At 48.6% G+C, this 27,955-nt stretch overlaps 1 protein-coding gene and 1 long non-coding RNA gene across 2 annotated transcripts; one reads left to right on the top strand and one right to left on the bottom strand.

Annotated features, from left to right (window-relative positions):
* The first annotated feature begins 1,305 nt into the window (after nucleotides 1-1,305).
* Nucleotides 1,306-19,609, top strand: LOC105471333 (stimulated by retinoic acid 8). Its single transcript, XM_071094073.1, has 8 exons — nucleotides 1,306-1,713; nucleotides 3,698-3,773; nucleotides 4,244-4,328; nucleotides 6,171-6,416; nucleotides 7,308-7,593; nucleotides 12,680-12,753; nucleotides 16,009-16,120; nucleotides 19,385-19,609. The coding sequence occupies exons 1-8, from the start codon at nucleotides 1,393-1,395 to the stop codon at nucleotides 19,457-19,459; spliced, it is 1,275 nt and encodes a 424-aa protein (XP_070950174.1). The 5' UTR covers nucleotides 1,306-1,392; the 3' UTR covers nucleotides 19,460-19,609.
* On the bottom strand, nucleotides 14,514-27,438 carry LOC139362725 (uncharacterized). Its single transcript, XR_011621942.1, has 3 exons — nucleotides 27,325-27,438; nucleotides 20,722-20,866; nucleotides 14,514-15,126 (listed from the first exon to the last, which is right to left on the bottom strand). It is a non-coding gene; the product is annotated as an uncharacterized lncRNA (long non-coding RNA).
* Nucleotides 27,439-27,955: the final 517 nt, after the last annotated feature.

Raw genomic sequence — 27,955 nt, 5'->3', positions numbered from 1 at the left:
CAAAAAGCAAAACAAGGAAAAGTCGATACACTGGGGAAGACCAGATTATTGATGAGAAGTTGTTTTCTGACCTAAAAAGTGTTTTAACACCTCACACTGCCTGATTGGGTTTACCATCTCATTGGCCTATTTTCCGTACTAAAACATAGTGGGAAAGGTGTCTTCCGTCTCCCTTCCCCATAATCCCTTAATGAAGATTCTGTTTCCAGCTGCTGCCAGCTGTGGTGATGCTTGACACGCAAATCAAGAGTTAATGGCGGCTTTCAAATTGTGAAAATATAAGAATCACCTGGGGAGCTGCATGCTGGGTTCAGATCCGATGTTTTCGACGCAGGGCCTGGGCATGTATATTTTCAACAGTCTCCACATGTGACCCTAACATACCTCAAAATTAACAAACCCTTGGCGGAGGTCATGCATTGTCTCTGTACAGCAGGACTGAGCTCAGCAGGGAGTGGACCTAGTGGAAACCTCTCACTGTAATTCATCAGAAACTCCAGCACTGAGGGCCTAATGGGGTCAGGCTCTGTGTTATGCACTGAGGGTACAGAAGGGACGAAGCTGCAGCCTCCCTATTCAAACAGCAGGCAGGCTAGCAGGGAGTAGCTCTCTGAATGGTGGGGTGAGGCCTGATGGAAGGGTCTATGGCTCGGGTAAAAGGCCCTGGCCCCTGTATCTTATTAAAACAATTACATCTGAGTCCCAGAATCGCCTCTCCTAGGGAAGGGCTTCTTGCTTGTAAGCTCAGATGTGACAAAGAAGGACACAGTGATCACCTCCAGAACCCACTAGAGGCAAGATAAGGCAAAATGGCTTTCACTTCTCTGTCATCGGGTGACTTCTTGCTTGCACAGGTGGTAAAGTGAATTTTCTTGTTTTCTTTTTTTTTTTTTTTTCCTTGAGGTGTATCACAAAAAAATTCACGAGTCTAAAGTGTACCCCTTGAGGGATTTTTTTTCATATGTATACACCTGCGTAACTACTACCCACATAAAAGAGGTGGCATTCTTAAGGTAGAAAAAGACCTCACAGTGGGGACAAATACCTGTTCGGCTTTGAACAGACTAAAGTAAAGCCTGAGATCTCAGGATATGGCTGCTTTCTTTGGCCACGCTTAAAATTAACCCCTGAAATTAACAAGTGTCTGGTGAGTACCTGCAATGTGTTGGAACCTTTCGAGGTAAGTCCCAGGACCCCTCAACTGTTAAGTCCTATATGGGTGGTTTGCAATTTTAGGAGTTGAGCTTCAATAACAGAATTTGTGTTGACCGTGTATAATCTCCATCTACTTTTCTTAATTAGCAATTGACCAACATCACCTTCAAAGGGCTTTTGTAAACTTGTCAAATTTCTCTCACTGTAAATCTCACCAATAACTGAATTCATGAGGGAATGAATTTGGGGCCTTTACTTGGGAAGGGTGCCTCCTTTCTGCCTGCCTCAATTTGCCTTCCTTTTCCTTTAATATTGTATTTTTATTATCTAGGGCAAAAAAAGCATAATAGTGCATTACACCTTATAATGGCAACCCCTGAAGAAAGCAGCAATGCCCATGACAGAGCGACACCCCAGCTGCCAGCACAGCTGCAGGAGCTTGAGCATCGGGTGGCCCGGAGACGCCTGTCCCAGGCCCGCCACCGAGCCACCCTGGCAGCGCTCTTCAACAACCTCAGGAGGACAGTGTACTCTCAGTCTGATCTCACAGCCTCAAAGGTATGGGGACCTAGAGGAGGAGAGGGGACATTTCCACAGGGGAGGAGACATTTTCACGTGTGGAGGGACTGTGCTGCAAGGCAGGGACTGGCCTGGAGCTGCCACTTCTGCTGGGGTAGCGACAAATGCCCTAGACAAATTTATAAACAACAGAAGTTTATTGCTCCTGGTTCTGGAGCCTGTGAAGTCTAAGACAAAGGTGCCATCAGATTGGGTGTCTGGTGAGGGCATGCTGTCTGGTTCATAGACAGGGCTCTCTTGCTGTGTCCTCACATGGGGGAAAGACAAACAGGTTCCCTCAGGACTCTTTTATAAGGGCACCAATCAGCTTAATCACCTTCCAAAAGCCCCCACCTCTTAATAGCATCATATTGGAGATTGGGTCTCAATATACTAAATTTTGGGGGGACACAAACATTCAGACCATAGCAGCTGGAGAATCATCTTTCCACCCTACGAACAAGCCCCAGATGCTGGAAATCAGTCAGCCCCGAGTTCCAAGTCCTTGCTGACCCACCAGCATGGACATGAACTCTGGGACTGGGGAGAGCGAAACACATAGGAGTGCTCAGGGAGCTTGCAACTGACTGTGTCATCGTGTAGCTGCGGTTCCCTTCACCTTCTCTTCGGGCTGGCAGAGCGCTGTGACTCCAGCCCCCCTCAAGTCTCCTTTTTAGGCACCCACCAGAATCCTTGGACTCTAGAATGTGAAATCCCAGGCTGCTCTGCCCCCAGCTGCTTTGGGGTCCCGCCCATGCCCACCCCACACTCTGGCCACATCTCACTGCAGCAGTTCCCTGAGCCAGGCCTGCCTCTCATGGCCTCTGTGTCTCTGCTCATGCAGTTAGCTCTGCCTTTGGGATTCGGTGCACACTTCAAAGCTGGGCTTGGCTCACTCTGCTCAGCTGCCCTGCTCCATGGAATCTTCTGGACCCCTCCAGTTGGACTATTCCCTCCTCCTTGTACATTTCCACAGCCCTTTGCTTCTACCCCTTGTTAGTACCTACTTAATTCTATCTTGTGTTATGAGGGGTTGTTTCCTTGCTTGTCTTCCCTGTCAGAGGTCAGCACCCTGAGAGCGGGGACTGTCTTATGTACTCTGTATCCCTGGGACTTAGCACACAGTTTTGCCCTTGTACGTGCCCAAGGGATGCATGCAGCCCCTGACAGATATAGGTGGTCAGCCTAACAAACAACATTTAGCATTGCTCATTTTTGAATGATCTTGCTGTTACCATTTTGACTTTAATAATGTTACATACAGGAAGGAAGGAGGGAAGAAGGAAGGAAGAGAGAGGAGGAGGGAAAGAAAAAGGAAGGAAGGGAGGAAGGAAGGAAGGAAGGGAGGAAGGGAGGGAGAAAAAAGGAAGGAAGTTGGAAGGAAGGAAGGAAAAAAGGAAGGAGGGAGGGAGGGAAGCAGAAGGGAGGGGAGGGAGGAAGGGAGAGAGGGAGGGAGGGAAAAAGGGAAAGAGGGAAATTTAGAGTTTGGGTTGACAGCATTTGATAAGTTTTTAGATCATCTGGAGAGTATGCAGTTAGCAAATAAAAATAGTGGGAGAATAGGACATTTAATATTAACTAGCCCTTTGCACAATGTTACAACTGAGCTGAAGTCTAGCTCTGCTTTGTGCAAGCCTGGGGTTGACGTTCATGCAGACTGCGCCTCTTTCATCACTCGTTATTCCACCTTCAAGCCGCCTCTGTAGTCATTTGCCTTTCTACAGCACTAGCAATTTGCTGAACAAAGCTTAACTCTTTCCAAATCCTTTGGCATTTTGGTGAGAACCCATTTCTAGGCTACAAACAAAATTTAGTGCCTCCTGTGCATCAGAACGAACTTCCTATTCTCTTCACTGACGAAGTTAAGGGATGTAACTTTGCATCTGAGGGAGCGTGGCCTCAGTCCTGGGAAGGGATTCCTTGGTCCACAAAACCAGTCTCTGCAGTGAGAGGCTGGCTTTCAGCATTGTCTGTCTATCCTCAGTGGCAGGTTCTGAATAAGGCAAAGAGTCATATTCCGGAACTGGAGCAAACCCTGGATAATTTGTTGAAGCTGAAAGGTAATGGATCCCTACTTGCCAACCCCATCTCCCTCCCTGGAGAAAACTGGTTCCGTTTTTCTATTGAAAACAGAAGTTGGGTTACAATGAATCAACGAATATTTATTGAGGGCCTACTGTGTGCCAGGAACTGTGCTTGGGCCAATGTTGAGGGTCCCTGTCCTTAGTGAGCCTGCAGTCCAGCAAGACCGGCCAGAGGCACCAGGACATGAGACTTTGATGAGTTCCCTACTGGAGTGCTGCTGAAGGCACCTGATCTCATCTTCAGAGGCCAGAGGAAAAGTGGGCTGTTGCTTGTCTAAGGCTCTCCCCTCACACCTAGAAGGAGAAACTGGGCTCTGGTCTCCCTAATGCTGACCCTGGAGGGTTCGGGGTCCCACCCATGGCCCACCTGGGCCAGAAGGGTGGGAGAGACTCCAACAGAGGCCTGACTTTTCTCTTTGTGTTCCTGGCCTTCAACTCCCCAATAGCATCCTTCAACCTGGAGGATGGGCATGCAAGCAGCTTAGAGGAGGTCAAGAAAGAATATGCCAGCATGTATTCTGGAAATGACAGGTAAGACACCGCAAACCCCAGGAACCTGGGGACCTGCTGTGCCCTCACAGCCATCAGTACTGTCTGGTAGCAACTCACCCTTCCCCTCAGGCCTGCAGAACTGTCAGGGTTGCTGCTCACCATCCAAAACAGCCATATGCTGGAGACCATTCCTTTCTCTTTTATTCTAGTAACATGCATTCAATTTTTTCCCAATTATAAAAATGATCCATGCTTATCAGACAAGATGCAGAAAATACACAAAAGCCCAAAAATATATATTACCTCAGAACTCAAAGAAAATCAATGTTAATTTTCAAGAAAATCCATCAAGTTTTTTTAAAAAGTTGCACATTATTCTTTAGAGAAATTAGACCATAGTGTTTATATTATATGGTAGCTTTTTCTATATGTATTTTTTAAAGCCACAACTAATGGCTTTCCTGGAGGCTACATATGACAATCAGGAAAATGCAAATCTCAGTCTATATTCCAGGCCTCCTGGGAACCTAAGAAAAGGTGTCACAAATGCTGAAAAGGGAACATTATTAATATATCACATTCATAATTTGAAGGAGAAACTGTTCTGAGAAATGTACTTTTATGATCTCATGGTTTTTTTGTTTTTGTTTTTGTTTTTGTTTTGTTTTTTGAGATGGAGTCTCACTCTGTCAGCCAGGCTGGCCTGCAGTGGCATGGTCTCAGTTCACTGCCACCTCTGCCTCCCGGGTTCATGAGATTCTCCTGCCTCAGGCTCCTGAGTAGCTGGGATTACAGGCACCCGCCACCACACCTGGCTAGTTTTTGTATTTTTAGTAGAGACGGGGTTTCACCACGTTGGCCAAGCTGGTCTCAAACTCCTGACCTGAAGGTGTCTACCCGCCTCGGCCTCCCAAAGTATTGGGAGGTGTGAGCCATCGCATAGAGCCGAGCTTGCTTTTTTAACTCAACATGGTACCTTGGGGATTATTCCTCTAAGTATAAAGAGACCCTGGGTGCGGGTCATGACTTTTCTAAATTGTATCCTGCTGTTTCATTCTCTTCAAGGTGTCTTTTGAAGAGCAGAATTTGCAGATTTTGATGAGTCCAATTTATCCTTTTTTTAATGGATTGAGCTTTTGGTTTAAGCCTAAGTATGTCATTTTTTCATGCTATTGTAAATGATGCTTTTTAAAATTTCAGTTTCCAATTATTCATTGCTACTACGTAACAATATTATTGATTTTTATATTCTAACCTTGTCTTCTGCAACCTTGCTCAATTCCCTTCTTGGTTCTGACATGGTTGTAGATTATTTGAGATTTTTCCACACAGATAATCACGCTGTGTGCAAATAAAGATAGATTTGTTTCTTCTGCTCCAATCTATATTCCTTTCATTTCTTTTGCTTGCCTTACTGGACTGGCTAGAACCTCCGGAACAATTTTGAATAGAAGTAGTAAGAGTGGACAGCCTCACCTCATTCCTGATTGAGAGGGGAAACTGTCTTTTGCCATTAAGCATGATGTTAGTGGTAGGTTTTTTTTTTTTTTTGAGATACCCTTTATCAGGTTAACAAAACTCCCTTTTTTTTCTAGTTTGCTGAGAGTTGTTATCATTCATGGATGTTGATTTTGTCAGATGCCTTTTCTGCATCTATTGAGGTTTTTCTTCTGTAGTCTGTTGATATGCTGAATTGCATGGATTGATTTTCAAATGTTGAACCAGTTATCTTGCATTCCTAGGAAAAATCCATTTGGTCGTGATGTGTACACCTACACACACATACATATACATGTATACTTGCTAAAGTTGCTAAGAATGTCTTGTCCATATTCATGAGGGATATTAGTCTATAGTTGTCTTGTTTGTTTTCTTTCCCAGCCTGCTGTCAAACAGTTTTTCTCAGAATGGTTCCTCCCCTTGGTGCCCAATTGAGGCAGTCAGGAAGGATGCTGAGGAGGGGGAAGACGGGGAAGAGGAAGATCAAGATGAAGAGGAGGAGGAAGAAGAAGAGGAGGAGGAGGAAGAAGAGGAGGAGGAGGAAGAGGAGGAGGAGGAGGAAGAGGAGAAGAAAGTGCTCTTATACTCCCCAGGCACTTTGTCGCCTGACCTCATGGAATTTGAACGGTGTGAACAGCTGGGTGGGGTGGCTTTGTGCACCCACGGAGCTCCCTCCCAGGGGGAAGGGGACAGAGGTTCTGGCTGGAGTATGCTGCAGCTGTGTACCCCAGCTGGAGTGAACGGTTCATACTAGGCCCTGAATCACGAACTCTCCAGAATTTTCATATGGGAGGGGCTCAGGGACAGGACTGGCAGAGAGGCTAGAGAAATAGTCTCGAAGCTACATTAGCATAGCACATACACTCATACAGTGTTTTTACTTAGACCGGGTGTTTATTTGGGGTGCCTTGTGGGGGGCACAGCTGATGGTGATTATGAGGGCTAACCCCTTTTTCCCCCAAAACACACATCCCCACAAGTCCGCACTGGTCTTATAGTAGGAAAGATAGGAATGGCTGGCTCAGACGTACCTTGCCACTGCCTCCTCCACAGACTCAAGGCCCCTCAGCAGCCATGTTGGCTTCCAGAGGAGTTGGCTCAATAGCAGGAGGCTGTCTCCACAGCCAAGCCTGACTTTCGGGCTGCAGGATAAAGCTGGAGTGCTATCATGCCCACACGTTCATGGGCTCAGAATTTTAAAGAATACTCCCTTAGGATGAGAGCCGAGGCAGCTACGCCTTTTACCTGCTTCTCTCTAACACTGAGAGTTTCATGGGGCAGGGACTGGGAGAACTCGGGGAGGGGCCCCAAAACCCAAGTCTATGTCCTTCATGGCCCCCAAGAAGGCTCTGCTCTCCAAGGGCCATGGGCATGCAGAGTCAGAGAAGTCTAAGCCCCTGGTGAGCCGTGGCACCGTGGCCGGGCCTGTGTGCTGGGGTCCACGCCATGAACCGAATCCCGGGGAGACGCTTCGAGAGGGAGCTTCAGGGGTGCGAGACGGCGCCGCTTCTATTCCAGGTATCTCAACTTTTACAAACAGACGATGGACCTCCTCACCGGCAGCGGGATCATTACTCCGCAGGAGGCGGCGCTGCCTATCGTCTCTGCGGCCATCTCCCACCTGTGGCAGAACCTCTCGGAGGAGAGGAAGGCCAGCCTGCGGCAGGCCTGGGCGCAGAAGCACCGCGGACCTGCGAGCCTGGCGGAGGCCTGCCGAGAGCCAGCCTGTGCGGAGGGCAGCGTGAAGGACAGCGGCGTGGACAGCCAGGGGGCCAGCTGCTCGCTGGTCTCCACGCCCGAGGAGGTGAGCAGGCCTGCCTGGTGGCATGGATGGGGAGCAGCAACCACCCTCGCCCTCGCCCTCGCCCGGGGACACCAGGGCTTTGCATTTAGCAGGTCGGAGGTGCAGTTTGCCTTCTGGCTCCCAAGGTAGGTTTCCAATTTTCTTATCCTTGGGCCCACGGAACAGTATTTCTTTTTCTGCGGTTTCCTGGCCTTTCCCTGGGGATGGCAGAAGACAAGGCTTGGGAGGTTGTCTCAGTTAGGATTCTTTGGGCTGCTAGGGCCTGGATTATTGCAACCATGGAGAAATGCACTTCTCACTCCGGGGAGGTCCGAGGCAGGCAGAGGAGCTCACCATCCGCGTGGATTCTGGCCTCCTTTGGCTCTGCCTGGTTTCTTATCTTTCCCTCCCCTCCCCACCTCCACCGGCCCCTGTGGCTGTGGAATGGCAGCTAGAGCAATCGAACGGTCATTCTTCCTACTTTACATCAGGTAAGACAAAGATTTCCTATGAAAGCTCTTTCTTAAGGATTAAGGCAGAAGTTTTCCAGTACCGCTCCTCCCCTCTCATTGGCCGGGACTGGCCAAATTGCCAACCTGCTGAGCCAATGACTGGCCATAGAGTGGATCACACTTGGACCAATCAGGTCCAGCCCTTGAAAGGCGGTCGGTTCCCACCCTAAAGAGCACTGGGAGTGCTCTGAGAAGGGGAGGTCACCACAACTGCCACTATAAATGCATTTCTCAGCGTTCAGTACGCTGGTCAGAATGGCCGTGGCCATAGTCTGCAAAGCAGAGCATCAGGTAGCATTTGAGGTCGGCCAGCACGGAGATAAAAGTGGGCCCACAGCTGCTCTTCCAGAATGAGGATAGCCTCAGAACACTGCTCTACCACACGGCCCAGGCTGCGCTCGCTCCTCTAGAGGGGCAGACGATTCGCACTCTGCACAGGCCCTGTGCTTCGTGGACATTTAGCATCCATGGCTTCCACCTGATACATGCCACCCCCTTGTCCTGACTTTCCAAATGCTCCTCAGTCGGGGCGCCTTTGAGGAGACAACATGCTAGTTTCCCAGTGTCTCTCTGTGGAGTCTTAGGGCCAGAGAGCCTCCGATTGACTCTGACCCTGGGCTTACAGCCCTGGAATGCCTCCATTTTTTAGAAGGTTCCTCAGCTATCAGGCCCAAGCCTGGTGACGGACAGATGTCACCCCCAGTCCTGTCCTTTCAGTTTGCAGGCCTAGCCTGCAGCGTGACCTGCCCAGAACACCCAGCTCCCGCTTCGGTGGCTGTATCTCTCTCATTACACATTTTTTCACACCACTCTGCCCTTTGGTCACCTGTTGATGGTCAACCCTCCATTATCTCCCCTGATGCTTCTCAACTGAATCACCTGTGGAGTTTTTTAAACGTCAGGTGCCTGGAGGGATGTGGTGGCTCACGCCTGTAATCCCAGTACTTTGGGAGGCCGAGCAAGGTGGGAGCATTGCTTGAGACCAGGAGTTTGAGACCAGCCTGGGCAACACGGTGAGACTGTGTCTCTACCAAAAATTTTAAAAAGTAGAGAGGTGTGGTGATGTACACCTGTAGTCCTAGCTACTCAGGAGGCTGAGGCAGGAGGATCCTTTGAGCCCAGGAGGTCAAGGCTGCAGTGAACTATGATCGTGTCACTGCACTCCAGCTTGGGCAACAGAGCAAGACTCTATCTCAAAAAAGAAGAAGAAGAAGAAAAAAAAAAGTCAGGTGCCAGGCTGCTATCCCAGACCCACTGAATCATAGCCTCTGAGGGTGGGGCCTCAGGATCCGCGTTTTTAACAAGCTTCCCTGGTGGCTGGTGCAGTGGATCCTATTGGAGGGAACTCCAGTGCAGATGTTCAGTGGCCTACCAGCTACTGCCTTGGTCCTTTCCCAGACCCCCAAGCATTGGTCCACCAGACCCTGGCTTCTAATCTGGTTTTCCTCTGATGTTGCGTCCACCATGATGCATTCTGTTCCATGATGGCTCAAGAGAGCCAGATGATTAGGACCTTGTACCCAAGGCGTGTATGAAAGGGCAGCCAAACAGACGTGTTTACAGCCCCAAAGTGCCAAGCCCTGGAGTCTCATATGAAGAAAATGAAAGGAAAAGACAGTCATGGGCTACGTAAAGATGTTTTGGGCAACAACAGACCACATATACAATGGTCTATGATGTATAATGATGATAATGGAGCACATATGGAAACCTGATATATGGCACTTGATATTGGCGTTGCAGATCAAGTAGGGGAAATAATCGATCTTCAGTAATGGAACTTGGATTTTTGGTTTTCCATATGAAAAAAATATATATATATAAAAATATATGGGCTGGGTGCGGTGACTCCAGTCTGTAATTCCAGCACTTTGGGAGGCCAAGGTGGGTGGATCATCTGAGGCCAGGAGTTCGAGACCAGCCTGGCCAACATGGTGAAACACCATCTTTACTAAAAATACAAAAATTAGCTGGGCATGGTGGCGAGCGCCTGTAATCCCAGCTACTTAGGAGGCTGAGGCAGGAGAATCACTTGAACCTGGGAGGTGGAGGTTGCAGTGAGCTGAGATCGCACCATTGCACTCCAGCCTGGGTGACAAGAGTAAAACTCCGTCTCAAAAAAAAGATATATATATATATATATATATATATATATATATATATATATATGCAATCTAGGTTTGCATAAGTACACTCTGTGATGTTCACATGGCAAAGTTGCCTAAGGACACATTTCTCAGAACTTATCCCCATCAGTAAGTGATGCGTGACAGTATCTACCAAATGCCTGAGCCATTCTGTCAAACTTGACTGTGCCAGCATGCCAACACATCCAAAGAGAAAACAACCAGAATCATCTAATGTCTCCAATTCATGGAAACAGCTTTTCTGGGTTTTTCAGGGAGGCCTATGGGCTGAGGTTTTTTGGGTAGTAAGGGAAGCTGACAGCAGATTCCCTCAGCTGTGGCCAGAAGCAGGGCTCTGCCTGCACTGCTGTGCCCAGGTTTAGGCCAGGCCAGGACTGGGCGATAAGGTAGGCAGAACAGAGAACTCCCATGCCCGAGGCAGGGACAAAGCCACAGTTACTCCTGCTGTGCAGTGACACCACTGCAGCCCCTAGTCCACCTGGAGAGGTTCTGCTGCACAACTGTTGTGTTAGAGGACAGCCGCGGGGTCAGATGGGCCCGGGAGGCCCTGGACTGCTCCATTTCAGTTCAGAGAGGAGCTGCCCTGTGAGTGTGGTGGCACTCTGGAAAGGCTGTGGAGGCTGGTGTGGGGTCCCCTCTCAGGCTGGTTTGTGAGGGAGATTTGCACAGGTGAGCACAATGTGTGGCCTGCGACTTTGGTGGGCTGATTGCTTAAGGACAGGAATTTCAGTTCTCAGTCCCTGTTTCAGGCCTGCCAGGGAGCAACATGGAGCTGATGGGCTTCAGAGCTGATGGACACTGGATCACAGGTCTTTCTGTGGCCCCTTTCCAGATCTTCTTTGAAATGACCGCAGAGATATCACATAGAAGGACTACAGAAAATGTTCGGAAAACTAAGAGGGGGCCAGAGTCCCAAGGGATTCAGTTCCAGGAAGCAAATTGAAAGAAGACAGAAAGGGCAGACACCGATCCTCTCGGAAGAGCTGTGTGTTGCTGGGAGGGGAGAGGAGAGGAGAGACCCTGGCAGAACCTGCCAGTACCTGCCAGTGTAAAGGGGCCAGTTAAAGTAAAGCATGCCCAGTTAAATTTTTAATACAAAAACGTCCCATGCACGATTTGGAGCATTCTTTTTTTTTTTTTTTTTTTTTGAGACGGAGTCTCGCTCTGTCACCCAGGCTGGGGTGCGGTGGCCAGATCTCTGCTCACTGCAAGCTCCGCCTCCCGGGTTCACGCCATTCTCCTGCCTCAGCCTCCCGAGTAGCTGGGACTACAGGCGCTCGCCACCTCGCCCGGCTAGTTTTTTGTACTTTTTAGTAGAGACGGGGTTTCACCGTGTTAGCCAGGATGGTCTCGATCTCCTGACCTCGTGATCCGCCCGTCTCGGCCTCCCAAAGTGCTGGGATTACAGGCTTGAGCCACCGCGCCCGGCCAGGAGCATTCTTCTACTAAAAATTATTCATTCTTTATCAGAAATTCAAAACATAACTAGGCATCCCATATTTGTATTTGCTAAATCTGGCAGTCAAATAAGTGTAAATTATGTTTCTGTAACATATTTAATATTCTGTAACACATTAGGGGGAAGTAGGATGAAAAACTGTCTAAATAGCAAGATTCCAAATTGGAAATATATATTATAGACCTCGGAGAAGTGACTGAATTAGATCAATGTGTCAACAATGGACATCTGGGTGGGATTGTTTCTCAGTAATTCTTATTTTCTTGATCTGTTTCTATTTTCCAAAATTTCCACAATGAACATATATGTCTCTTATAAAGCAGGTAATGTTCAATTATGTGCCAGGTATGTCTGTTATAAAGCAGATAATGTTCAAATGTAACCAGATACTTGACATACATTATCTTACTTAATTACTGGAATAGCCCTGTGAGTAGACACTGATGTGACTCCTATTTTATAGAGGAGGATTTGTGAGATGAAGTAACTTGTCCCAGGTCACACAGCTAGCAAGGGGCAGGCCTGAGAGCTGGCCTGCCTGCAGCCTAACCCGGAGCCTTCCTGACCCTCTGGATTCAGCTGCCCTGGCATGAGACTGCTAGACTGAGGACCCTGGGCTCCAATAATCTGTCCACCTTGGAGGTTTTGATGAGCTTTTTCTCAGTGGTAAACTGAGGCTCTGGTAATTACATCTCACACCTGAGCTCCCACCTTCTTCGGCAAGAGGAGTCACAATCCCCATTTCTTTCTGTCCCTCACAGCCACCTCCAGGCTTGGCAGTTTGTCCTGGGCACTCTAGAGTTTAGCATTCACCCCTTAGGAAGAACACCAAGCAGAGCCCCCAGGTGTGGGCCCCTGCTCTGACATGCATGCCCTCTGGGGTGTGGTGTAAAGACAGAGCCTTTCCACTCATCGCTCCCCAGCAGCCCAGAGCAAGCGTGAAATTGTCAAGTTATTTCCCACACATGAAGTGTTGTGCTTTCTTTCAGATCCTTTTTGAGGATGCCTTTGATGTGGCAAGCTTCCTGGACAAAAGTGAGGTTCCAAGTACATCTAGCTCCAGGTGAGGAAGAGGGTATGAGATAGCATGTGCCCGTGTGTGGGTGGATGTGAGATTGTGTGTGTGCAGGTGTGTTTGTGTGAGTTTCCATGTGCATGAATGTGGTAAGTCAGAGAGAGAGGTGTGTGTGTGTGTGTGTGTGTGTGTGTGTTTGCATGCACACACCCCTGCTGGGGTGTTCAGGAGCCTCTCCTCTGCAGCCCCTAGATGGGTGTTGTATTAGTCCATTCTCACACTGCTACAAAGAACTACCCGAGACTGGGTAATGTATAAAGAAAAGAGGTTTAAGTGACTCACACTTCCACAGGCTATAAAAGAGGCATGGCTGGGGAGGCCTCAGGAAACTTACAATCATGGTGGAAGGCAAAGGGGAAACCTCTAAATCCTCACATGGTGACAGGAGAGAGAGTGAAGGGGGAAGTGCTACACACTTTTCAAACAACCAGATCTTGTGAGGACTCTGTCATGAGAACAGCAAGGGGGACATCCACCCTCATTATTCAATCACCACCCCCACCAGGCCCCTCCTTCAACACGTGGGGATTATAATTCGACAGGAGATTTGGGTGGGCACACAGAGCCAAACCAGATCTGGAGCCTAATTCAGTGGGCATTCTTGGGATCCACTTTTTTTCTGTGATTAGAAGTGAGCTGGTTCTAGGATTGTGTCATAGACCTGGGGATGACATTATCTGTGGTGTCTTTAGAGTAGAAAATTCTTCCATCCTGGTGCAGGGCTGGGACACACCAGGTTATCAGCTGTAGGTTGTGGAAAGTCATCTGTTCACTTTGCACCCTATTCCCAGTGTGTGTTAGTCCTGCTAACCTCTGCTGAGGGCTGCTGTATCCCTGCCTTAAGTCCATTATATACTAAATGCCATAGACTGAATGGCTTATAAACAATAGAAATGTATTTCTCACAGTTCTGGAGGTTGGGGAGTCTACGATCAAGGTGCCAGCAGAGTCAGAGCCTTGCTTTTTCACAGAGGGCACCTTCTAGATAAAACTTCACATGGTGAAGGGGCAAGAAATCTCTTTGGAACCTATTTCTTTTTTTTAATTTTTTTTTTTTTAAGACGGAGTCTCACTCTATCACCCAGGTTGGAGTGCAGTTGTGTGATCTTGGCTCACTGCAACCTCCACCTCCCGGGTCCAAGTGATTCTCCTGCCTCAGCCTCCCGAGTAGCTGGGATTACAGGTGCATGCCACTATGCTCGGCCAATTTTTGTATTTTTAGCAGAGATGGGGTTTTGCCGTGTTGGCCAGGCTGGTCTCGAACCCCTGACCTCAGATGATCCACCCACCTCGGCTCCCAAAGTGCTAGGATTACAGGCATGAGCCACAATGCCTGGCTCTGGGGCCTCTTTTATAAGGGCACTAATCCCATCATGAAGGGCCCACCTTCATGCCCTAATCTATGATCTCCCAGAGCCCCCCACCTCCTAACACCTTCACGTTGGGGGTTAGGCTTCAGCATATGAATTTTGGAAGAACACAAACCATCAGTCTGTAGCTCCCAGGGCAACTTGCGGGCAGGTTCTCCCAGCTGACCTGGAAGGAGAAGGCGGGAGGGGGCTCTGGGGCACAGAGAATAAGGGCCAACATGCAAACAGGCCTGGGCCCTGAGTTTAGGGGACTGTCTGAGTTCTGCAAAAGCGGGTTACTGCTTTTCATGGTGCTGATGGGAATGGATATGGAAGGAGGGGAGAAAAGGATAGCTGACCCCATGAAGTGGGAAGACACAAAATAAGATGTGAAAAGATTTTAAAACAAGAAGCAGCTTGACTAACCATGTCCCAAAGGAGTGTTTTCTGAGAGAGAAATAATTTAGGACTGAAATTCCCTTGCTGCTTTGCTTGAAAAACTTGTGGTCTTAGGGCCTGAAGGCATAGGTTCTTCAGATACCTGTGCTGCTGTCATGGCTAAAAAGAATCCTGGATGTTTCATTTTTCTGCTTTGGGAGTGAGAGTGACATATCCTTGTGATCCCAATGAATATCTCCATTGTCCTCTCAAGGGGAGCCTGGCCTATGGGTGCCTGTGAGGCCTTGGGGCCACAGCTGTCCCCTGTAACCCAGCTGGCCTTTCGGCGGAGCTTCAGGCAGGCCACACATCAGCATTTTCCCTCCATTCTCCCTGTTCCATCCAGGCCTAGATGGACTTGGGGAGAAGTGGGGTTGTCAGAGGAGGGCTTTGTCCTCTCCAGATCGACCTTACAGAGTGACTCCAGAGCTTCTCAGCTGTGAGTTGAGTTTCATTTCGCTGCAATTGGCTGGAAGAGAATTCTTGTTTCCGTGCTGAGCTTGGGCTGCAAAGACAACCATCGAGAAGCTGCCAGCCTGTCCTTGCCAAGCAATATTCAGAACTCCCTGCACTGCTGATGGAACAGAAAAACAATCTATTAAAAATATTCCACTTTCCCTAGAAAAGTCAGGGGTTGGGGCCAGAGGGTTCCTCAGCTGACTGTGGGGCCTCATCCTGGGAGGAAGTGAGGGCTGCCCCCCGACTCCCAATGAGTGCGTGCCAGCTGTCCTGCAGACACACAGCCTCTGTGCTCTAAGGAGCCCTTTGAAGCAGGGTCCACATTGCAGGGCCTGGCTCTTAGCAGGCATTCCTAAATGTTGCATGAGCTCCTGCCACCCTTCCTAAAGGCTGAGCTATCTCATCATCTTCTGAGGCCCTGCAATAACAGTTGCCATTAGCTTTTGAAGGATTTTAATGTCTGCTTCCAAATTGTGCTGCTTATGATGACATAAGCTTGAGTCACACAGGGCTTCTCCCCTTGTCCCAGACAGGCAGGAGGAAAAGAACCTGCACAACAGGCCTCCTTTCTGCACCAGGGCTTGAGTTCCACGTTAGACCTGCTGAGCAGTGGCAACTCAGCGAACTGAACTCGAGACATGCAGCGTGCTCCGGAGCTGCCTCAGCAGCCACGGTGGAACCAGAACCGTGGGGGCATTCTGCAGAAGATTGACTGAGGGATAGAGGAACTCTTGTTCCCTTGTTCCAGCAGCCACAGCTCAGAACACTAAATTAGGGCACAGGAGTCAGTCTCACCACAGTCTCGATTTTCCAGGGGATTCTAGACATGATATGTGAGCAGAGGTAACACAGACCTTTCAAGGAGAGGTCTGGGCTGTCTGAGGATTTACAAGTGCTTGGTTCACACTGTAACCCAAATCTTTCAGGGGAGAGGGGAGCACAGTTGAAAGATCAGGATCCTGAATATTTGTTGTCTCTTCTTCCTTTCTATTGTCAGTTCAATGCTTGCCAGCTGCAACCCAGAAAACCCAGAGGAGAAGTTTCAGCTCTATATGCAGATCATCGACTTTTTTAAAGGCCTTAGCTGTGCAAACACTCAAGTAAAGCAGGTAGGACAGAGTAGAGGGCTGTGGTACCTCCGCCCACCTCTCTTAGATAGCAAAAAGGGCTCTTAAGGGCAGCCATCACCAGACCTCACCCCAATCATACCATGAAGGGCCACTGGGCAGAGACACTCTTTCATTCTCTCTAGCTTGCTCCATGGATGGTCACCTTCAGCCTGACACATCCTGTTGAATGAATGGAAGATAGCCAGGGAAACAGGAAAGACAGAGAGGTGTCCTCTAGGGCAGGGGTCCCAAATCCCTGGACCACAGACCAGTACAGATCCATGGCCTGCTAGGAACAGAGATGCACAGCAGAGGGTGAGCCTGACCACCTGAGCTCTGCCTCGTGTCAGATCAGCAGGGGCATTAGATTCTCATAGGAGGGCAGACCCTATTATGAACTGCTCATGCAAGGGGTCTAGGTTGCTCTCTCCTTATGAGAATCTAACTAATGCCTGATGATATGAGGTGAAACGGTTCCATCCTGAAACTACCCTTGCCTCCCAGGTCTGCGGAAAAATTGTCTTCTGTGAAACTGGTCCCTGGTTCCATAGAGGTTGGGAAAAACTGCTCTAAGGCAGACCTGGACTGGGAGCCCTTTGAAGCAGGAACCCTATCCCAGGGGCCTGACTCTCAACAGGCATTCATAAATGTTGTGTGAACCCTTGACACCTTCCCAAAACACTGAGCTATTGCATCACCTTCTACAATTTTCATCATCTTCAGTAATATTTGCTGTCAGCTTTTGAAGGATAGTAATGTCTGCCTCCAGATTGTTCCACTTAGAGTGGGCTATGAGTAGTGGGACTCTTGGTTTGGAGGGTCATTCCTGGAAGCTTTTGTCAGGGAAGGGGGATTATGCCTGAGCCACCAAGGGGATAGGTCCTTTCAGATTCATAGCCATGGATTTTTCTTTACTAATTTAGCAATAATACAACTGTTTATTTAAAAGGTAAGTTATAATAGCAAATATTTGTTTAAAAATAGTCAGGACACCTGTTCAACAGGCTAAGGTATAACTTGTCCTTTTCCAACTCAGTCTTCATTTCCCTCTGCTGGGACCACGGTGAATCCTCACATGGAGCCCTTCCCTGCAGTCTGCTCTCCCCTTCCCACCAATCCTTGGGTGGTTGTCCCCTGGACCAGTTGTCCCAGCCCTTCCCTGCAGTCTGCTCTCCCCTTCCCACCAATCCTTGGGTGACTGTCCCCTGGACCAGTTGTCCCCTCTTTCTCTCAGATACAGTTAAATTAGCCCACTTTATCAAGACTTTGAGAATAGACAAAAGGACAATCTTTGCTTTCCCTCCTTCTCCACATGTGGCAGAAAAGATAACAAGCTGGGATTCCAGTGTCCATACAAAGCAAAGGTGTGGCCGGGCGCGGTGGCTCACACCTGGAATCCCAGCACTTTGGGAGGCTGAGGTGGGCAGATCACTTGAGCCCAGGATTTCAAGACTAGTCTGGACAATGTGACAAAACCTCATCGCTACAAAAAATACAAAAATTAGCTCGGTGTGGTGGTGCATGCCTGTAGTCCCAGCTACTCAGGAGGCTGAGTTTGGAGGATCATTTGAGCCTACAAGGCAGAGGTTACACTGAGCTGAGATCATGCCACTGTACTCCAGCCTGGGCAACAGAGTGAGACTCTCAAAACAACAACAACAAAACAAAGCAAAGATGCCAAACTTCAGCACTCCTAGATTCCCGATGCCTCAGTGTTACAAGAGCGGGGCCCAGAAATCTGCATTTTGAATAAGCTATCCGAGTGGCTCTGGGGCAGGAGGACTCAGGCTTTGATAGACTCTGGTGTAAACAGAAAAGTTTCATTCTCCTCTCAACCTCTGCCATTGTCTTCCCACTGAACAAGGGGCCCACATGATTTGCCTGGAGACTGTGGTCCCACCTCCCTGACACTCTTGATCCCTATTTCCCTGCTCCTATCAGGAGAGCATGGTGAATGGGAACTGCTTCTCCAGGGCAAGAAAGGCTCAGTTTGTGGAGGTTGTCCCCACTATCAGAATGTCACCCTTGGGACCAGGTCCCACATTCATTAGATGGTTGACTGGGGTCGGGGATGCCACCTGGGTCCATGGGGATCAACCCCAAACTGCAGGGCCGACAAGCTACAGGGTTCATTTTCTGCTGGGATGGAGAGAAACAGAAGCAAAACCTCAGGAACGTATTTTTAGAGGAAGAAGTCATGGAGAGTCCTGAGGGGTTGGCTGGGATCACTGTTTACAGTGTCCCTTTAGGGACTGAGAAACCCTTGCTAAGCAAACAGTGCTGCTGCTTTTTTTTACTCAGGCTGGCATGCAATCATGGTGTGATCTTGGCTCACTGCAACCTCTGCCTCCCAGGTTCAAGAGATTCTTGCGCCATGGCCTCCCGAGTAGCTGGGATTACAGGTGCACACCACCACGCCCAGCTAATTATTTTGTGTTTTTAGCAGAGACAGGGTTTCACCACGTTGGCCAGGCTGGTCTCAAACTCTTAACCTCAGGCGATCCGCCTGCCTTGGCCTCCCAAAGTGCTGGAATTACAGGGATTGAGCTACCATGACCAGCCACAGTACTGCTGCTTAAAAAAAAAAAAAAAAAAAAAAATCCTAATAGGTAACCCATGTACATGGCATAAAATTTACAAGTTACCAAAAGATATACAATGGACGCTTACTTAGTCTCTCTCTCTCTCTCTTCCTTGCTTCCTACCCCATACCCTCCCCAGAGGCAACTGCAGTGACCAGTTTCTTGTACACTCATCCAAAGATATTCTACAGATATTATATATTCTTTCAAACACAAATAGTAGTAGCCTACGATACACATTGCTTTGCACTTTGCCCTTTGTAAATAGCGTATCCCACAGACAGAGCACTCTCTCATTATTGTTGGAAACGAGCTGCATGGTGTTCCACTGGTGGGAGCACTGTGGTGCAGTGTACCATCTTCTATTGGTGAGCATTTGGATAAAGCCTTATGAGGTCCTCTGTCTCTCTTGTGGGACCCTGGAAATCCCCAGGATAAAGAAGAAGCCAGTTCTGCTGTCCTTTCTGGAGGTCATAGAGTGCTGAGTTGAGTGAAATTGAAATGGGACCTTCCCCCTTAGAGCCCTTGCTTCCTGGCCCAAGCTGGAGGTGAAAATGCAGCTGAAGAGACATAGGATAGAGTCTGGGGGCTGGGCACACCAGAGATGCAGGAGCCTTCCTATCTGCCTGGGGCCTGAGACCCACAGATACAAAGTGAACCTCTTCCACTATGTGTCTTGCAGGAAGCATCCTTTCCTGTTGACGAAGAGATGATCATGTTGCAGTGCACAGAGACCTTTGATGATGAAGATTTGTGATGCAGAAGAGGGGCTGGGAGGGGAGGGACTCAATGAGGTGGGCAGTTCCTAAGGTTGAATGCTGGCAGCTAAGGTTGCACCTGCCTTGGCCTCCAGGACTCTTTGGAGTGGGTTGTTCCAGAAGAATTTTGATGATTTTACTTTCTGATTATTATAAAGTATAAGAGAAGCATCGCCTCATGTTGGTCTTTTAGGGCTATTTGGCACAAAGGGCCGGCCTGCTGCTATTGTGCTCCTATTAGGGAGGTACAAAGTACAGCTGGGGCCCAGGCCACGGGCCTTTCAAGGAGGACAGGCAGGATCTGTCCTTGGAGGTGACATAACCCCAGGTACTTTCAGCATGTCCTGGGCACAGGGCATTGCCCTGATGTGTTCTAGAGCGTTCCAGAGCCCATCTGCTCATCCTGCACACTCTGAGAGCCAGGGGAAGTGCTGACCTCAACCCTGTGCTGCAGGACAGCTGGCTGGAACCAGATTCATCTGCTGCTCCTGGTAATAAAGTCAGCTGAACAGGAGCTACAGTGAGGTCCTGGGGTTCTGAGGGCTTTCTGGTGAGGCTTCTGGGCAAAGGGTACATACATTTCCCTGGGCTTGGACACTGGGGGTGAGGGTGAATTTTATGTGTCAACCTGGCTAGTCTGTGGTACCCAGGAATTTGGTCAAACATTATTTTAGATGTTTCCGTGAAGGTATTGTTAATGAAATTAACATGTAAGTCAGGAGACTTCCAGTAAAGCAGATGATCCTCAGAATGCTTGAAATCAAATCAATCAAAAAGAGACTGACCTCCCGGGAGAAAGAGGGAATCCTGCCGGCAGTCCGACTTTGGACTTGAACTGCAGCTTTTCCCAGCCTGCTGGCCCGCCTTGCAGATTTTAGACTTGCACCTCCACAACTGCATGGGTCCCTTCCTTAAAATAACTATTTCACCTCTCTCTCTCTCTGTATCTACATACAAACACATCTTTTCGTTCTATTTCTCTGGAGAACCCAGACTAATTCAGGCTGTGCCGGGAGAATGGGCTTGCATGGCTCTTTACAGTTTTCAAGGCATCATAACAGCCCCTCCCCTCCATTGAAGCCCTCCCAAAGGCTCGGACTGTGTTATCTCCTAGCGAGAGCCTGAAAAGCAGGCTAAGTCTTAGGACTCAGACCCAGTCCTGTGTAATTCCAAAGCAGTCCGGAGATGCATGAGCCCTCACTCAAGTACCTCCCCCGGGGGTGCGCAGGGATAGGAGCTTCGCCAGCCCTTTACAACTTACAAATCACCGCACTGAGTGGGCAGATGGAGGCTCTCCAGGAGTTGGGCAGGAAGGGCGTTTGTGCTCAGGGGCAGCCTGAACTCCTGCTGGAAAGAGAGGATTGCAGGATCTCGGGCTGGCCACCCCCAGTGGCTCACCAAGCCAGCTGTGTGGGAAAGAAGAAATGCAGCTTTACAGAGGGGCCTGCACATAGTAGGTCCTCAAGCAATGTGTGCCAGTGCTAGCCAGCCCCTCCCTCTTTGTACCAAGCTCCACCCTGATCCTATTTAGTCCAAGGCTGCCAACTTCATTCCTTGATTCATACCTGCCAGCAGCCCCTAGTCAGAGAGGACCTCAGCGGGATGTGGAGGTGTCTCTTCCCCCCATAACCTTGTGCTGCCTTGTGAGCCCAACAGCCCTCTGCTTCTCTCCCGCAGCCCTGGGTATTGGCATAGCCTGGGGTGGATTTACTGCATAAAACTACCTTCACATGGTTCTTAATCTCCCTTCTTCCCTACCAAGGACTGTATCAGGAAGGTATCTTCCTACGTCTATCAGTCAGCACTGTAGCAGTCAGGAAAAACCGTACCAATAGGATATAGAGACACTGAGGTTTATTTTAAGAAATTGGTTTATCTGTTTGTGGGGACTGTACGTCTGAAATCTGTAGGACTTCCAAGGAGGCTGGAAACTCAGGCTGGAGTTGGCACTGCAGTCTTGAAATAATTTCTCCTCCCAGAAACCTCAGCTGTTCTTACAACCTTTAGCTAATTGATGGTGAGTCCCAATCACATCACCAAGGGCAGTCTTCTTAATTTAAAGTGAACTGGTTGTTGATGTTAACCACATCTATAAAATGCCTTCACAACACCCCCTAAAGAAGTACCTGATTAGATAACTGGATACTATAGCTTGGCCAGCTTGACACACGAAACCAACATCACAGGTACCCCTTGGGGATTTTTATGTTGTTGTTATAACAGCTCCCTATGGAGGTTGGGCCTCTGTTATTACTGCCATTTGACAGATGAAGAAATAATGATTTAACTGAAGCCCCAAACCATTTAATAGAAGAATCTCAGATCGCCTCACCTCTAACTCTGTCTTTTTATCCCCAGTAAGTTAATGAATGCAGAGCAATTTTGTGGTTAAGGATAAGGTCACAAAAAAGCTCTGCCACTAAAGAATTAGGATGTAGGAATGGAGTTCACTCTGTCGGCCACGTGCATCACCTATAGGTGGTGGCTGGGAGGGGGACCATGGAGGTCAAGTGGAGGCAGGAAGAAGCAAGATTGGCGGTGAAGGAGGGAAGCTGCGAGGCCCTGGCTCTAGGCACTGCATCACCAGAACGGGGGATTCAGATTCTGACAGCGACCTTGGAATGTGCAGAAAAAGCTCCAAAAGATAAATGCTTATTGAGCGCAGATGGTGTGGGCGGGTGGTGGCTGGGCTGAGCTGACATCTAGTTTGGGTAACTCAGTTCCACCTCATGCTAATTGAATCAAGCTAATTACCCCATGCCCATCTCGTCAATTACTTCTTACCCACCAGCTACTTCTCCAACCTTGCTTCTGAACAAAACAAGCTTTTGTGCTTTTATGGAAATGTCAGAAATCTGTCCCTTCTTGCATATGCTTCTCACAAAGCTGCGTTGTCCCTGAAGCTCTGAAACCACATGTTCCGACAAAAAAAAGGACAGCTGAGGGAAGACCGGGAGGCTGTTCCAGGAGAGGGCCTGGCGCTCTTCTCCTGCTGTTCATCCTGCTTTGGCTGCCTGGGGACAGCACGATATGAAAAGAAAGTACAGGAAAGCCCACTTGGAAAACCGAGCCTGGCTGCCTGGCAGCTGTTTGGTGAGAGCACAGGGAACATTCTGAAGTCCTGGAGCTGTCAACCGAAGGAAAAGGAACAAAGGGCAGAATCAGACAGGATTTGAAAGACTTTGGTGGGTAGAGAAGCAGCAGGAAGGAGGGGGCCCGCTCTTGACTGGTGTGAGAGGCATCCAGGACTCCTGGAGCCGCTAAGCACAGGTCCTCAACTCCTAGCACATTTATTACAGCATGTTAGATGGGCAGGACCCTGTTACTTTAAGCCTACCAGGCTACACACTCACAAAAATCTTTTTTTAAGAAAAAAGTCTTTTTTTAAGATAGCAGAAATAACAGCAGGCATATATGCTGACATGCGTTACTGAAAGAAAGAGAAACCTTGATGCAAGACAGGAGAGTTGCCGCAGTGAAACCCTTGAGTAGGAATCGGGGAATGAGCTCTGGAGTACAAGGGGGAGGAACCAGCTTCAGGGAGGAGCCAGGCAGCTCATTCACCCAACAGGAGGGAGAACCAAGGGCAGGGGCACCAAAGCTGGGAGTGGAGACATGCAGGTATTTGCACAGTTTCTCATCTGATTACTTCTTTACAGATTTCTCTGAAATAAGAAGCTGAGGTTGGGTATGGTGGCTCATGTCTGTAATCTTAGCACTTTGGGAAGCCAAGGCCGGACGATTGCTTGAGCCCAGCAGTTCAAGACCAGCCTGGGCAACATGATGAGACTCTGTCTCCACAAAGTATTTTAAAAGATTAGCCGAGTGTGGTGGCACGTGCCTGTAGCCCCAGCTACATGGGAGGCTGAGGCAGGAGGATCCCTTGAGCCCAGAGGTCAAGGCTGCAGTGATCTGTAATCGCACTACTACACTCCAACCTGAGTGACAGTGAGGCTCAGTCTCAAAAAAAAAAAAAAAAAAATTTAAATTAAAAAAAATAAAGACAGAGGTGGAAAGAATTTTAGAAGAGCAGTGTGCTTGGGGAAGGTTTCTTGCCTGCCAGGCAGCACTGAGGGCCACGTAAAGTTCAGGGTCTGAATCTACAACCACTCAGTTCAAGTGTGTGTTTTCCCCAGAGATGTTCAGTTGCACCAGTGCAGGTGCAGAGTGAAGAATTATTTCTCCTCACTGTTAAGGTTTTGCCAGGAGAGTGTAAAGAAGAGAGCAGAACAAGGGCATTACAAATGTGAGAAGGTGGTTATTATGACTGACTGTGGCATTGAGGCTGCTCAAGGAGGGAAGAGGGGACCACAGGAAGGTGGAAGGATGGTAGATTTAGATCCTGGCTGATTAAAGAGTTATTGGACTTGGGGGACTAGAAGTAGTGAGCTGGAAAAATAGGAGATGGTGGTCAGACAACTGCTTGAAACTGAGGATTGCAGGCACAGCTGCTGGGAACCCCAAAGGTTGGTCTGAGATGTGGCCACAGAATGAATAACTGAGATGAGCAAAGTCACATGAGATTCTTTCAGTGCCACTTCACCAGCCAGAAAATTCTGTGACCAGTGGTGCCTCTGACCAAGTTTTGCTGGCAACTGCTGGGCTGGCTCTGCCTACTCAGCCCGGCAGGCTGTCCTCAGCTTGCTTGCACTACTGGCCTAGATCCTGTGCCCCCCATGAGTGAGCCAGGCGCGGAGTAGTGGGAGGTGTGTGAGCAAGCACAGGGTCCAGCCACACCACAGAGCCAGGTGTGCCAGCTGCTGCAGAGGGGTGGGCAGCTCCAAGTGCCAGAACCATGTGAGGCTGTGGCTGGACCAGGCACGCCTCAAATGGCTTCCACCTTGGGCACCCAGTGAGAGGAACACCATGGTGCCTGAAAACTCAAAGACGCCAGCAACGGTGGAGCCCCAAGAGGGTGTTATAGCATGTCACAGCTCTGGCTTGGGGACCCCCAAGGTCTGGGCCCCCAAAGGGTCACAGCTCTTCTCCTGTAGTCTGGCAGATGAGAGCATGTCACTGCCCACAGCTCGGCATGCCGGCCAGGAACGTGTTTCAGCTTATTCATGTTACAGCTCACTCAGTCCCAGTGCCCCACTCCAGCCCATGACTCCTGGGCTGTCGGCCTGGCCGCACCACCACTTCCTGTCATGTGGGGCAGCCGCCCAGTACCAGTGGAGGGTGGGATGGATATCGTGCTACAGCTCCTTTCACACCAGTCCTTTGGTGGGCTCTGGGTTCTTGTTCCATGTACAAGAAAAATAAGTTTATGTGGACAACCAGAGAGTGAGCAAGGCAGAGAAGAGTTTTATTGAGTGACAGCACAGCTCTTGCAGGAGAGAGGACCAAAAGTGGTAGCCCCTACCTAAAAGCAGGTAGTCCCAATGCATGGCTGAATCTGGGTTCAGAATGGGCTCAGAATGGGGGAATGTGTGCTGATTGGTGTATGGACGGGCCTGGAAAAAGCACCATTAGATTGACTAAAAGGTAAGGAGGGGCTAGGCATGGTGGCTCATGCCTGTAATCCCAGCACTTTGGGAGGCCGAGGCAGGCGGATCACCTGAGGTCAGGAGTTTGAGACCAACCTGGTCAACATAGTGAAACCCTGTCTCTACTAAAAATACAAAAATTAGCCGGGCATGGTGGCATGCACCTGTAGTCCCAGCTACTTGGGAGGCTGCGGGGAGAATCGCTTGAATCCAGGAGGTGGAGATTGCAGTGAGCCGAGATCACACCACTGCACTCCAGCCTGGATGACAGAGCAAGACTCTGTCTCAAAAAAAAAAAAAGTAACAAGGAAGTTCTCACTCCAGGTTGCAGATTCTACCTGGAACTGGCAGCCCAGTTTTCAGGCTTAAACAAGGAAGTTCTCACTCTGGCTCATAGACTCTACCTGGAACTGGAGGCCCAGTTTTCAGGCTTTAAGCTGTCTTTGGTTTGAAGTTCGGGCTTCCCCAGGGACCTGCCCCTGTCTGTCTAGGAATTTGCCTCCTGCCGCTATCAAAAGGGCCAGATCATGGAGCTCAAGGAACTAGAGGCCAAGGTGTGGGAAGGATGAGCTCTGTGGAGATGAAGCCCCCAATTATGAAGACAGTAATTTTGGAGACAGGAACCGTGACCAACACACTAACATCCTCAGAGAAGGAGGGTGGTCTGTAGATGCCAACAACAAAAAGGTGCATAGGTAGAAAATCCAATGGTGTGAGGTTCAAAGGAGAAGCACAGTAGAGATGTCCTGTAGGATCTGGAATTAAAGTTCTTCCCCATTCCTCACTATCCTGAAGTAAAGTACTAGTTTTGTTAGTCAGCTTCTAGTAGAGTTTTGCAAAGGTTACATTTCACATAAGTATGTTATCTAACTATATAACAAAAAGAAAAAATGTGTAGAGGAATGGCTTATCACAGATTACATAAAAATAATTGTCGGCCGGGCGCGGTGGCTCAAGCCTGTAATCCCAGCACTTTGGGAGGCCGAGGCGGGCGGATCACGAGGTCAGGAGATCGAGACCATCCTGGCTAACACGGTGAAACCCCGTCTCTACTAAAAATACAAAAAGAAATTAGCCGGGCGTGGTGGCGGGCGCCTGTAGTCCCAGCTACTCCGGAGGCTGAGGCAGGAGAATGGCGTGAACCCGGGAGGCGGAGCTTGCAGTGAGCCGAGATCGCGCCACTGCACTCCAGTCTGGGCGACAGAGCGAGACTCCGTCTCAAAAAAAAAAAAAAAAATAATAATAATAATAATAATAATAATTGTCAATTTTTCCACGGGATAAGACTGCAAAATGTCTCCTAGGAACAAATTGGATACATTATATAATCAACATAAAATATATTAGGGAAGAAAAACTGCTTCAAAAGAGCAGAATTTGTTTAGAAACTTCACTAGCAAGCAGTGAAAAAAAAAACAAACATGACTTTCATCAACTAAGGGTATACATAAGGAAGATAGCTTCCATAAACGCAAGAATACTGTGGACTCTGGGCAGTGTGTTTAAAAGTGTGAAGTTAAAATCAAAAATAAAATTTTTTTTGAAGGCTGGGCACAGTGGTTCATGCCTGTAATCCCAACACTTTAGGAGGGGAAGGAGGGCAGCTTGAACCCAGGAGTTGGAAACCAACCTGGGCAACATAGCAAGACCCCATCTCTCTATTAAAAAACTAAATAAATGAATAAAAGTGTGAAAGTGACCATGTAACCAGGCTTCGATCTCTGTGCCCATCAATTTCCCAAAGTGCAGAAAATCTTCAGCCTTGTTTTCTTAAGGAAGAGCTGCCATACTATAAAGGAAATGATCTGAATATTTGTGTCCACCCAAAATTTGTATGTTAAAATCCTAACTGTGACGGTATTAGGAGGTGGGGGTCTTTGAGAGGTGATTAGGTCATGGGCAGAGTCCACGTCAATGGAATTACTGCCCTTACAATCAAGGCCCCCGAGAGATCCCCCTTTCCCTCCCTCACCTTGTGAGGTTACAACGAGAAGGCGCCCATCTGTGAGGAAGCAGACTCTCACCAGATCTCTCAGTGCCTTCCTTGATCTTGGACTTCACAGCCTCAGAACCACAAGAAATACATTTCTGTTGTTTATAAGCCACTTGGTTTTTACTGTATTTTGTTATAGCAGCCCAAACAGACTAAGGCTGTAACCAATACAGTAGTTCCCCCTTATCCTTGGGAACTACATTCCAAGACCCCTAGCAGATGCCGGAGATCAAGGATAGTACCAAACCCCTATATGGACTATGTTTTTTCCTGTACATACATACCTATGACAAAGTTTATGAATTAGGCATCCCTAATAACAAAATGCCTAATAATAAAATGCAACAATTATAACAATATCATAATATTTTCAAGTAAGGGTTACCTGAGGACAAGCACTGCAATGCCTCGATAGTCAATCTGATCACCAAGACAGCTACTAAGGGGGGTGGGTATCCTCCACAACGTAGAGAAGCTAGACCAAGGAATGATTCAAGCCTTGGGTGGGAAAGGGCAGGGTAGTGAGAGATTTCATCAGGCTACTCAATTTAAAACTTACGTATTATTTATTTCTGACATTTTCTGTTTAATATTTTTGGATCTCAGTTGACTACAGGTAACTTAAACCAGGGAATGAGAAACCAAGGATAAGGGGAGGCTACTGTATAGGATTTTTTTTTTTTTTTTTTTTTGAGCAAGGTCTTGCTCTGTCACCCAGGCTGGAGTGCAGTGGTGTGACCATGGCTCACTGCAGCCTGGACCTCCCAGGCTCAAGCGATCCTCCCGCCTCAGTGTCCTGAGTAGCTGGGAGTACAAGTACACACCACTATGCCCAGCCAATTTTTGTATTCTTTGTAGAGATGAGGTCTTGCTAGGTTGGCAGGACTGCTCTCCAACTCGTGAGCTCAAGCAATTCTCCTGCCATGGCCTCCCAAAGTGCTGAGATTACAGGTGTGAGCCACAGCGCCTGGCCCTGTATAAGATTTTTAATTAAGGACTATAGTAGGCTGAATAAT

The sequence above is a fragment of the Macaca nemestrina genome, chromosome 4, assembly GCF_043159975.1.
Source record: "Macaca nemestrina isolate mMacNem1 chromosome 4, mMacNem.hap1, whole genome shotgun sequence".
Classification (NCBI taxonomy): Eukaryota; Metazoa; Chordata; class Mammalia; order Primates; family Cercopithecidae; genus Macaca; species Macaca nemestrina.
This window is presented reverse-complemented; position numbering and strand designations above follow the sequence as displayed.

Coding starts and splice junctions, on each gene's coding strand:
- LOC105471333 (XM_071094073.1), top strand. CDS start 1,393: ATGAATTTGGGGCCTTTACTTGGGAAGGGTGCCTCCTTTCTGCCTGCC. Junction 4,329..6,170: donor ATGTATTCTGGAAATGACAG/GTAAGACACCGC, acceptor TTTCTTTCCCAG/CCTGCTGTCAAACAGTTTTT. Junction 16,121..19,384: donor CAAACACTCAAGTAAAGCAG/GTAGGACAGAGT, acceptor TGTGTCTTGCAG/GAAGCATCCTTTCCTGTTGA.